Source organism: Polistes canadensis, unplaced genomic scaffold (assembly GCF_001313835.1).
Source record: "Polistes canadensis isolate GaletaPanama2010 unplaced genomic scaffold, ASM131383v1 scaffold_155, whole genome shotgun sequence".
NCBI lineage: Eukaryota > Metazoa > Arthropoda > Insecta > Hymenoptera > Vespidae > Polistes > Polistes canadensis.
In genome coordinates, this window is record NW_014569702.1 from 359,431 (window position 1) to 371,157 (window position 11,727).

General features: G+C 34.2%; 3 protein-coding genes across 3 annotated transcripts; 2 read left to right on the forward strand and 1 right to left on the reverse strand.

Moving 5' to 3' along the window:
• The first annotated feature begins 1,541 nt into the window (after positions 1-1,541).
• Positions 1,542-5,800, forward strand: LOC106788835 (cell adhesion molecule 2-like). Its single transcript, XM_014752451.1, has 6 exons — positions 1,542-2,435; positions 3,260-3,465; positions 3,595-3,730; positions 3,824-3,957; positions 4,121-4,388; positions 4,459-5,800. Exons 1-6 carry the CDS (start codon positions 2,357-2,359, stop codon positions 4,530-4,532), a joined length of 897 nt encoding a protein of 298 aa, XP_014607937.1. The 5' UTR covers positions 1,542-2,356; the 3' UTR covers positions 4,533-5,800.
• A 908-nt stretch (positions 5,801-6,708) lies between these two features.
• LOC106788865 (exocyst complex component 8) lies at positions 6,709-9,879 on the forward strand. Its single transcript, XM_014752541.1, has 9 exons — positions 6,709-6,747; positions 6,860-6,949; positions 7,179-7,540; positions 7,617-7,919; positions 7,998-8,142; positions 8,275-8,787; positions 8,875-9,005; positions 9,115-9,531; positions 9,610-9,879. Exons 2-9 carry the CDS (start codon positions 6,892-6,894, stop codon positions 9,814-9,816), a joined length of 2,136 nt encoding a protein of 711 aa, XP_014608027.1. The 5' UTR covers positions 6,709-6,747; positions 6,860-6,891; the 3' UTR covers positions 9,817-9,879.
• Positions 9,880-10,213: 334 nt separating this feature from the next.
• LOC106788811 (sperm-associated antigen 7 homolog) lies at positions 10,214-11,408 on the reverse strand. Its single transcript, XM_014752405.1, has 5 exons — positions 11,193-11,408; positions 11,038-11,105; positions 10,865-10,953; positions 10,436-10,773; positions 10,214-10,355 (listed from the first exon to the last, which is right to left on the reverse strand). Exons 1-5 carry the CDS (start codon positions 11,269-11,271, stop codon positions 10,243-10,245), a joined length of 687 nt encoding a protein of 228 aa, XP_014607891.1. The 5' UTR covers positions 11,272-11,408; the 3' UTR covers positions 10,214-10,242.
• Positions 11,409-11,727: the final 319 nt, after the last annotated feature.

The following is an 11,727-nucleotide window of genomic DNA, read 5'->3' on the forward strand; positions in this document are numbered from 1 at the left end:
CCTGCGAAATCCTTGAAATTCCATTAGAATCTATCGAAAATCTAGCAAGATCGATTTGATTCTTCATTTATACTTGTATATTTGTATCAGGCAGCAATATATAAATAAGTAGATATTATATATACGCGTATCTACCCGCCTATACCACCAATATCGTCCATTCTCTCAAACCTAATTAATAACCAAATAATTACGATGATGACGCGTTTAATGCATTGATTTGCATTTTTTTTTTTTAGTCGATTAATCGAACTAAATATATCTGTATGACTTTTTCGGCACAAAGTATTGTTTAGATGTATTGCGAGAAGAAGCAATCGTATTATGTGGACGAAATCATAGTCGGACGCGGTGGGAAGAGTTCGTAAGACGACGACGACGACGACGACTGCTGCTGCTGCTGCTGCTGCTGCTGCTGCTGCCTTCGGGGGATGAAATTCATCCTGACGCGTGCAACTGGTACCCCAATTACTCGTAGGGGATCGTTAGTCGATCTACCTCTCTTCTCTTTAGCTTTCTGTTTCGCACACGCGCTCCACGCCCTCCCTATTTTCCTCTAACCCTCAGCCTAACAAGGGGTATGTAGTATATACAAAATAGTCGAGTCATTTTTATTGCCCTAACCGAAAAATTTGAACTTGTTAAATGAGGAACATCTATTAATTGTCTTATAATCTACTTTTCACTCGCATGAAATTTCAACCTGATCCAAGTTCCTTTTGCGTAATAAAGCTTTGACTATTAGCAAGACGATAGATAATCCACAGGTAGAAACTAATCTTTAAAGTTGACGAAATTTTGTTTTATCAAGACGATAGTAGGACGATAGGGGGCGGGTGTATTATGTATGCAACTTGATTTGAAGGAAATAGATAATAATACGAGGAGTAAATTCGATAACGAGTTTATCATCATTTTTGCAACAAGTGGATATAGCGGAAACGCGTTTAGGTAGATAGGTTCCCGCACATAACTACCTACGTACTTACACATATAGCTAAGTGAACATCACCGAAAAGCCATTCTACACGTTAGGTATACATTGTATATTCGACCAGTATATCATTATCGTCGATCTAAAAGCGACAATAATCGTTTAGACTTTCAACTTGTCAAATCTACTTTTCATATTTACTAACAATAATATGAAATAGCGATTGATTATAATTAATGCATTGTTATCATTGTCTTGCTATGATATGTCTTTAAAGTTATGTAGAATTGTTGCATTTTCTCACATCAGAATTGCTTTTATAATTGCGTTTAACTCGCTTAAATTGAAATCTTTAACGAAAAATTATGCGTGTGCGCGCGTTCACAGGGTTAATCGCGTTATTTTAATGAGATAATTATTTCAACGTAATATTAAACATAGGTATTTAGTTATTATTTAGTTATTTATTAGTAAAAATCGAAGACGCATGATAGTGGTCCGCTCAATTTACTTGCGCGTATATACGAGCAAAAAAGAAGCTATATTCGAGTAAAGGTAAAGTTACATATGTATTTATATAGGAAGGTACGCGCGATATAGGAAAACTCATTCTCACCCTGGTGATAGGAGGAGGGACAGAGAGGGAAGATTTTGCAGCGATCATCGACTTGGAGAACGGCGCAGTCGCCTAGGAACGAACCAAAAGCCGACTTTCTCTCTCTCTCTCTCTCTCTTTTCTCTCTTTCTCTATTCCCGGGTAGAAGCGTCGCTAGCTTCGCGAACTACCACCATCAACTGCCACCGGTAGCGGTAGCAGTGGAGGCGGTGGCGGACGCACCACCACCACCACCAGCACTCCATCAATATCACCATCGGCCCATCACCATCGGCCCATCACCATCGGCCCATCACCATCGGCCCATCACCATCGCCCCATCACCAACAAGGAAAAGCAGTGGTCGTCGTCGCGTGTCCCGCTTTACCACCTCCTCTTCTATTCGGCGGCTGCTCCGCCGATGCCGCAGTACCGACTGCTTGCCGCGGAAGGTGGAAACCTGTGTAATGCAACTCTATACGTATATAGATTTTCAATTAGTCAAGTGGGCTGACCAATAAGGAAGAAAATTATGTGCTACCCCGAAGGAGGAAGAAACACTTAAAGTCTTTTATTGACGATCCTCCGTGTTCCATCCAAATTCAGGAGAACTGGAATCGATCCGAGAAGGTGCCCGAGAAGGTGCCCGAGAAAGTGCCTCATCTAGACGCTAATGTCCTCGAAAAGAATAAGAAAAGACGAAAAAGGGAAAGGCCACCTTGGAGCCATGGAAAGAGTAAGAGTATCGTGAAAGATTATTTTGTGGAAAAGTCCATGATCGGTTTAACGATTCACCGACCTGGAGAACGAGAACCACTCGCGAGAGGATGCTGCGCTACGTGGACTCGTTTCGCACGGTCCTACCCTCGAGATTCATTCTTCTCTCCCTATTACACATTTATTCAGGTTTGTTTGCACGTTTTCTCTAATTACTAATTTTAATCGATCTAATCGATCGTTTATCGTTGAAGCATCCTTCCTTTAGATTATTACTATATATGTTTTCGTATATAAATAATTTCAACGATCGAACGATAGACGTTAATATTTATTTTTTTATTCTCACGAAAGATATCAATTGTACTCGAACAAAATCTTGTTTTGAATAGAAAATGTTGAAAGTTTTTCAAGTTATTTCTTCATGATTGTACATACATGTAAAAGCTTAACATGATACATGCAAGAATCGTCGACACACAATAACACGATATTCCCCGAAATACGGTGTCTGCTTGTAACGGTTTACTTTTCTATATATCATTTACGATAGAAAAGATAGAAAAGGACGTCATTTAAAGTAGAAAAGCAATAGAACATAATACAAAAAAACTGTAAAACGATTCGCAACGCTCGCGAATAAATCCTTAATTGCTTAGGAGCATTCTAATTCACTTGGATTTCGACGAAACTTCCTTTAGTCCACCTATATTTTAATAAAACGATCAAATCTTACTTCAATGTATCTTATTCGATATAACTATATGCAATATCTCTTCTCTTGGACTTGATTTTCTGTTTTTCTTCATTTGAAAAGGGTTGAAAAGGGTTGAAAAGGGAAAAAGTGGGAGAGATATTAAAGACAATATTATTATTATTTATTATTTTTTTATCTACTGTATACATAGGTAAATACTTGCCTATATTATCTGCAGTATGCAAGTATATATATATATATTATATTTGAGGAAAATTTATTTGATTACGTGTAAATGAATACACGTTCGTTACAGATATAACAGCCCTTCGTATGACGACGCTACAGATACCGCAACACGTAGTTTTCAACGAAACCATTCGTATGCAGTGCAACTTTAGTCTGGACAACGAGCTGCTGTATTCGGTGAAGTGGTACAAAGATGGTCACGAATTTTATCGATACGTTCCAAAGGACGAGCCAATGGTACAAATATTTCCCGTCGCCGGCGTAAATGTGAACGTGCGTTACTATATAACTATTATAATAAACGCATTATTAAAAGTAATATATTTGATCGGTGCTAATCGCGAATCGACGCGAACGACGAGCATTGCTGGGATAAATATCTTGTTATCGACTTTCTTTCAGGCGCATCATTCGACGGAAAGATCCGTCGTTTTAAACAATGTGGATCTTTCCAGTTCCGGAAGGTATCGATGCGAGGTGTCGGCCGAAGCGCCAGCTTTTCAAACCGTTTCCGAGCATGCCGACATGACGGTAGTCGGTGAGTCAACTTTTTCCAAAGATTCTTCTCTTATTTTCTCTCGCGTTTTGCATTTGATCCTCGTCCTTTGTCCTTTGTCTTTTGTCTTTTCAGTCCTACCGAATGAAGGTCCACTAATATCAGGTGGTCGATCGAGATATCAGGTCGGCGACGTTGTCCGTCTAAATTGTACATCCGCGCCCTCGAAGCCAGCTGCTTTATTGACGTGGTTCATTAACGGCGAGCCTGTAAGTCTTCAAAAGCATTCATTTGAAAAAACACTACTTTCCTCTTTTTACCAAACAACGAAAAACGAAAAACGAAAAGCGAACCACGAATAACGAACAACTAATAACGAACAACTAATAACAAACAACTACTATCGAATAACGAATACGATCGCATTGACAGGCCGACGCGCTCTACTTGAAAGGTCCGCATATTACAGCTATCGACGTGAGAGGATTGGAAACAGCTGTTTTAGGTTTGGAATTTCGAGTTGCCAGCAAACACTTTAAAAGAGGCGACATGAAGCTTAAATGCTTGGCTACGATAGCCGCTGTTTATCTTCAAAGCAACGAGGAAAGCGTCGAAGGAGACGAACGAATTTTGAAAGCTCCTGTAATGGAGAGCCGCGAAACCAGAGCACAAAGTCATATTCGCAACGATTTGATCAGTGGTAAGAACAATCTAGCGCCTCCTATTATCGATGATTAAAGGAAACATTATAAGCTCGATATATATTTTAGGATGTTCAGCCAAAGTTTTGCTGAAATGGAAAATCCTCCTCATCTTTAACATAGGAATCGTTTTTATGCGATAATAACAAAATTCACCGTCAACCCCCAGAGATCCTGGCCATCGAGGCGCGTCAAGTCGGAAAATATTATATTATAGTAATATAAACGACACTGCGCCGAGATACATTTGTCATTCCATTGTATTTATCGTATTCAATCTTTAATCCCACACATACCATTATATCTATTAGTATCATTACAATATATATATACTTAATCGCGTGAGCAAATACTTAACTTTGGCTCCGTGCGCGCTTCATTGCGATAAGTGGAAGTAAGTATAATAATATACTTACTTACGTACCTATACGTTTTAGGCTCTAAATGTATTAACATGCACGCGTGAAAAATGATAAAAAAAAAAAAAAAAAAAAAAAGGAAAAAAAAAGAGCGATCGAAATCCATATATTCTCCTTCGACATATCTAAAGAAAAAATAATTCCTCTTTTCGTACCGCTGTTAAACGATGGTCCAAACTAAATCATCGAAATTATAGGTACTTATTTGTGTGCGTACCTGTAACCTGTAATTATTTTCTTTTCGTGTCAGTTCTTGGTTTTCCTCTATACAAATACCGTATCGATTCTAATTCCTTTATGCAAATCTTAAATAATCGAAAAAAAGCAGTTGTTAAGTAACCACATGAGATGTATTATTATATCGAAATCGTTTTATCATTCATCTCGGATAAGAAGAAACACATAGAAATACAAATTAATTCTAAGATAGACGATCTATTGAAATTCGTCTTAAGGATTCATTTGAAAAACGCGTATATAACATAATAACTTATAATATTGTACTACGTGTCGATCGTACTCTATCGTTTAACATCTTATATGACTTTTTCTATGCGCATCATGATTTATCATTTTGCATTTGGTAATAGCGACACAACAAATGTTACTTACATAATATGTTAGTGAGTAAGTAATGAGAGATAGCAGAAATATGATATTTATATGTGATGTTGTATTGTTTGTTAAAATAATATAGAAGCGAAATTTCGTAGGTCGATTCCGCTGTTACGGTGCCGTTTTCTTATGTAATGTTTTTTTTTATATTATCTTTCTAAGGACTAAAAAAGTCAAATTCTTCTTTAAGACGAACGAAAAGGTCTTTAATAATAGATTCGATGTATGATATTGCATATCGTACAAACTCTCCTCTGCTTCTCTCGTACGAAGCAGTTCGTTAATATCCCTATATAGATATATATGTTTTACTTTCTAAGTCTTCATGTGCTCTTGTAAATATGTAAATACTCTTCATCGTTATTAAAAATTATTCATTACTATAATATTTATGCTCTCTCAATGTATTTCAGTTTATTCGCCTTGATAGATGCATGCATATTGTCGTTGAAAAATCATACATGACATACGTTTCATACATATTTCTATATTAGAATGAACGATTCGAAGAATTTATTGTTATTAACGTATATCAAAATCAAGGATTTAAAAAATGTTTTTCCCCTTAAACTTTGCATACACATTATCTTTTTTTTCCTTTGAATGTCATACGATGATAGCGCGCATACCGTTCTTCAAATTGTTAGCTTTTCCATCATATTCAATTTGCAACATGCAACTGGTCCTTGTACAAGAATGTTTTCAGTTACAGTGAAAGAGAGAAAGAGAAGGAGGGGGGGGGAGAGAGAGAGAGAGTAAGAGATAAATGAGGGGAAGAAAGAAAGAAGAGAGACAAGAAAAAATAATATATTTTTTATTATAATGAATTCAATTTTCTCGGCTGTCATTTTCCATCATAAACATCATAAACGCCATCTTTGCTATGTTACAGAAACGTCGTAGTCGTTAACTTAGGCTAGCTAATATCTTTCGCTGCGTGTGCAATTCTTACTAGACATATATTTCAATATGTTTTCATATATTCAAAATTAACTAAATTCTAATTGTTTAATAATTATTAAAATTATTTTTTTTTAGTTAAATTACTGACATTAATGTACATACATTTATATATTTGCACAAGTTCGTAACGCGCGCATGCGCAATTATATGCATGCTTCAGTATCAAAAATGTCAGATATTGAACACAACCAAATTTGATAGGTTAAAAAATTGTACATACTATTAACGAGTATCGACATCGTAAAAAAGGAGAAAGAGAAAAAGAGAGATACATACATACATAGATAGATTGATGGATAGATAGATAGATAGATAGAGAAAGAGAGAAAGAGAGAGAAAGAGAGAAAGAGAGAGAGAAAGTGTGAGTGAATGTTTCAGTGGTGAACATGAATTTGTATCTTTCAAATAAAATAAATTCTTTTTATCTATAGTACATCAAAACACAATAGTATAATTAATAAAATTATTAACAGCTACAAGAAGATAAACTAATAAGGTGGAGAATATGATGGCAGAAAATTTAGCTAAAACTTTTGCAGTAGAAGATTTCAATGCGGAAAAATGTAAGGGATCTATTTTCCATAACTATATTTTTATTTTACTTTTATATCTATCTTTTTTTTTTTTTATATTAATTATGTTTTATTTATAATGTCATTAATTCATATTATCTCTTATTGAAGGATACATCCTGCGATTGTATAAAAAATAATAGTTTCTTTTATTTGTAATTATATTACAGTGTATTTAATAATGATGCATGTTTAACATACAGTAATAATATTTTTTCAGTTGTTAAAGATCTCAGCGCACAGTGTATTGGCGCAGATGAACTTAGACAACAACGTGCAAAAATTCAAGAACTTGCCAATAATACTTCTGCTTTGCTGAAGCGCAATGTCTATCAAAATTATATGCAATTTATAGAAACAGCAAAAGAAATTTCTCATTTAGAAAGTGAAATGTATCAGTTGTCGCAATTGTTAAGCGAGCAACGTTCTTTATTAAGCATACTTGGCTCTACGAGAACTACTGGCCTTATATTCGAAGATCTATCAGAAACCCAACAAGACAATAACAACGATAATATTACCAAAGAGCAGGAGCAAAAGCAAAAACTGATTCAACTGCTTGAAAATGTAGAAGGTGCAATGGTTAGTTTAAAATTAATTTCATTAAAAATATGAATAAATCTATATGAGTATTTTGTAATTATTTTGTTCGTTACAGAATTTAGCAGAAATTGCTGGTCGTGTTTGTTTGCACGAAGGTTCTCTTCTAGAATTAGATCCAGTAGATGGGATGCCATTGAAAAGAATTCATGCTTATTTATTCAACGATGTATTAATGATAGCTTCTTGGTTAGCTAATGGTGGCAAAAGGGGCCCACCAAGATACAAGATGCAAGTTGTGTATAATTTACAAAGTTTAGCTGTTGTCAATATTAGAGATCTGGGTACAGTTCAATTGGCATTTAAACTACTTGCCTTTCCAGATACTAGGGTATTTCAGTGTGCAACTGCCACAAGTAAAGTTAGTGTGTAATACGAGAATCGTACTTATTAAATATATATATATACTGAAGGATTTACAGGAGATTATTTATTGCAGAAAGAATGGTTGGACAAATGTGAACAAGCAAAAAGAGCCAAGTTGGCCCAAGAAAATGGTAGTAACGATGCAGATAAGAATACAAATTCTAAGGAAAAACAAGCTATACCATCGCGCTCTATGTCTTTGGAATCAAATACATTAGGTTAGTTTTTATTATGATTTATATAATGTTTCACACATAATATATATAAAAGTGAGAAATGTGTCTGTGTGCGTATCTATTCTGTTTACTTATATTAGATATACGATCATACGTGTTCTCCTCTTTTTGTAGGTATAGACGATGAAGAGGAGTTGGAATATCACGAGCCTCCACCCGAATGGATGTTAGAAGTAGCTGAGGATTTAGATTCTTGTATAGCACAACGTCACTTTGAAGATGCTTATAGTCTTTTAGAAAGAGGTAGGACATATTTAAAAGATGCGACAATGACACCTCTTTTATTGGAAATTAAAACAAAAGTTAATGAGAGAGGACGCGCTCTCATCGATGTTTTAATCAAAGAACTTGAATTGAGTTCAAAGTCGAAATCGCTACAAGGTGGTGGTTTACGAAGTGCACGGCGCATAGTCAGACTTTTAATACAATTAAATCGCAGTGCTCAAGGATGTAAGTTGTATCTAAGATTATGTAGTACTATGCTGGAAGCAAGGATTAAAAAAGTAAAGAGAGAAGGTGCCATTGTGCCTTATATACGACAAATTAGTGCAATTGCTTTCAGTAATATAGCAGAAATGGCTAAAGAATTTTTAAAGCTTTTTCCACAGTCTACAAATTGTACCTCGGGTAAGTCATAAATGTTATATTCTTAACGATCATTTATATAATTCTTATGTAATATTATTGTCAATTGATTTTAATTTACTCGTCTAGGCTTAGTGGTATGGTGTAGTCAAGAAATCAAATACTTGATGTCGCATTTGACTAGTCTGCTATTCGTCCCACAAGTATCATTAAGCGTTTTAACGGAATGTATCGTTGCTGTTAGAAGTCACTGTGACCAGGTAAATACAAATTGTATTATTTTTTTTATGATAAAGGATTTGCAGATTATCGTCAAGTGGAGTGATTACTTATAATTCATTAGTCTTAATATCTTTTATAATTCTATAGCTAACGCAACTAGGCATGGATTTTCGTTATCAACTAGATGGCCAGCTTAGGTTCCCTTTATCTAAAGTTATACAAGTTACTAGCAAAAATTACATCGATACGTTCGAGGCCCATGCTGTAAAGGATACGTGGAGCCCGACTAATTTGCAAAATAGTCAAAATCTTCGAAATTTATTATTGGAATTGGATAATCTTAGTATCGGTGTACCACAAGCTTATAAAACGAACGATTTTTGGATCGCATTAACCAGTAATACGCTAGAATTTTCCAAATTGTGCATTAATTTTATCGAGAATTGTCTTAGCATTGCTACTCCAGAACTTATGCAGACAATCGATACTGCTCTTTTATCATTGATAGAAAAAGAAGTAGAACATCTAACGAGGTCTCTTAAAAATCCAAAATTAAAACAAGAGGTAATGTAACGATTATAAAATCTATGCGTATATATAAATCATTTAACATTAATTTTATTTCTTTATTCTATATTTCAGAGACAAATTATACAAGATAACGCGGCTTATATTAGAGATATAATTGTTAATAGAATTCTGGAGTTATACGAAAGTGCAACAAATCAGAAGTTTACTAGACTTTCAGTACTAAAGGAACAAATTGTGTTCGAAGCAATTTCTCCAGTGAAACCTAAAGCCGCACCTAGGACTTCTGTATCTAAATACTCATCCACTGAATATATTTAAATGATGCGTCATTGAAAACAATATTAACGCTGTGCAAAAAATATTTTCATACAACTGAAAGATATATTGTATAATGAATATAAATATACTGTATATAAATAATATCTATATATAGATATAAATTATATATGTTAACTTTAAAAATTTAATATATTCAAACACGTAGCACTGCCTATTATAATATATATATTCATGGAAAATCTTGCATTAAAATTATTAAGCCTCTATACTTATAATACGTATAAAAAAGAAAATTAGTTTGCGTGATTTGTCAGAACAATAATCCGATAAACGTTTAATATATACGGGAGACACAAATTATGATCTTTGTGACAACCAGGCAATCAGATATATACAAAAGGAATAAAAACATAACTAAATTTATGTAAATTGAAACAATATAATTATAGACTACATCACGTTTCTTCACTTTTTACCGTCAGTTGGGATATTATTTGTATCTAATTTTCTTCTCTTTGCACGTATGTCTGCTAACGTTTGTTCTATACTTCGTTGATCTTTTTTATTCTCGCTAGGTACTACAAAATATACATTAACGTACAATATGACACATATTATTTAAGTTATGGGCGTTTCGATACCCAATGATGCTACTTACCACAACCATAGTTACTATTAGCTTCCGTTTTTCTAGCAGCCTCTAAAGCTGCCTCTTTTCCAATTATATGCTGATATTTGTCTTTATAGTAACTATTTGGAACAAAATTATCTTTTTGTTTCTTCGAGTTTAATGACTCTTCTTCCTCTTTTACTTGCTTTTCTCTTTCTTCCTGTATTCTTTTTGCTACTTCCTCGTTCCACTCTTCCCCCTTTCGGAGGGTATTCAATTGATCCTCGGAAGGAGCATGTTCCCTTTTGAAAATCATAATGTAACGATCAATGCCTTCTTCCCCGAATGAATATGCCCAAACATTAGCGACTTCAGCAACGTCGTGTCTAATAGAGATACATGTCAAAATGCATTAACAATAAAAATATTCAAAATACATTAACAATATCATAGTCTAAAAGTTATTTCTTTATATACATTATACTTCTGTGAATCTGATCCATGGGAAGAAATTTGTATTCCTTGGCAGTATCATCTTGAAGAAACTTGTTTATTTTTTCTTCCACCTATGATTTCAATCAAAAAATCATTTCAATTCAGAGAAATAGTCAATTAACGACAACATACAGTTTTTCTTACAACGTTTGTACCTTTTTTCGAAAACTCTTCAGCCTTTCGGATTCTGCTTTTTGATGCTTTTGATACTCCTCTTGTTGTTCTGCGTAATATGAAACGGTTAAATCCTTAATGGTTAATCACTTAATCACAACGTGAATGCACACAGTAAGGTTAAATTTCAACTGACTTTTTATTAATGCCTTTTGCCTGTTGCTCGTTGTGGGTGGTTTTTCCATAGAATTCAGAATAGATCCTAACAAATCCATCTTTCACGGAGATTTAAAATATTATTTATCCACTAAATATTCTTCAATGGCAATCAAATATTTTTTTGTTCATTTATATTAATGCAAATAAAAGCAAATAAAAAAGCCAAATTTTCTATATGTACTCCAATAATGTGTATTACTGGACATAGGTGCGCTAGCGTCGCGACAACTTATTCTTCGCGGCTCATACAAATTGCCTACACAATTCATTTCATTCTTTATTCCATTTTTTGGAACCAAAGGTTTTACTCACGGTCGCTTATGCTCGTTTCGGACAAGATACATCTACGAAGACAACCAGAATGTTTCTTGAATTATTTATGTGAATTTAATATACCATAAGAAATATAAAATGAATTTAAATGAATAAAATTGAAACAACAATTGCAACGCGTGATTAAAGAATTAATTCAATAAATCATTTCATTTTGATCATTTACAATTAATTAATAA

Bases quoted from the DNA above. Each gene is read 5' to 3' on its own strand.
- LOC106788835 (XM_014752451.1), top strand. From the start codon at position 2,357: ATGCTGCGCTACGTGGACTCGTTTCGCACGGTCCTACCCTCGAGATTC. The intron at 3,958-4,120 runs GTAAGTCTTCAA...TCGCATTGACAG, and splicing joins GGTTCATTAACGGCGAGCCT to GCCGACGCGCTCTACTTGAA. The intron at 4,389-4,458 runs GTAAGAACAATC...TATATATTTTAG, and splicing joins TCGCAACGATTTGATCAGTG to GATGTTCAGCCAAAGTTTTG.
- LOC106788865 (XM_014752541.1), top strand. From the start codon at position 6,892: ATGATGGCAGAAAATTTAGCTAAAACTTTTGCAGTAGAAGATTTCAAT. The intron at 8,143-8,274 runs GTTAGTTTTTAT...CTCTTTTTGTAG, and splicing joins TTTGGAATCAAATACATTAG to GTATAGACGATGAAGAGGAG. The intron at 9,006-9,114 runs GTAAATACAAAT...ATAATTCTATAG, and splicing joins TTAGAAGTCACTGTGACCAG to CTAACGCAACTAGGCATGGA.
- LOC106788811 (XM_014752405.1), bottom strand. From the start codon at position 11,271: ATGGATTTGTTAGGATCTATTCTGAATTCTATGGAAAAACCACCCACA. The intron at 10,954-11,037 runs GTACAAACGTTG...TTGAAATCATAG, and splicing joins TGAAGAGTTTTCGAAAAAAG to GTGGAAGAAAAAATAAACAA. The intron at 10,356-10,435 runs GTAAGTAGCATC...TATATTTTGTAG, and splicing joins TAATAGTAACTATGGTTGTG to TACCTAGCGAGAATAAAAAA.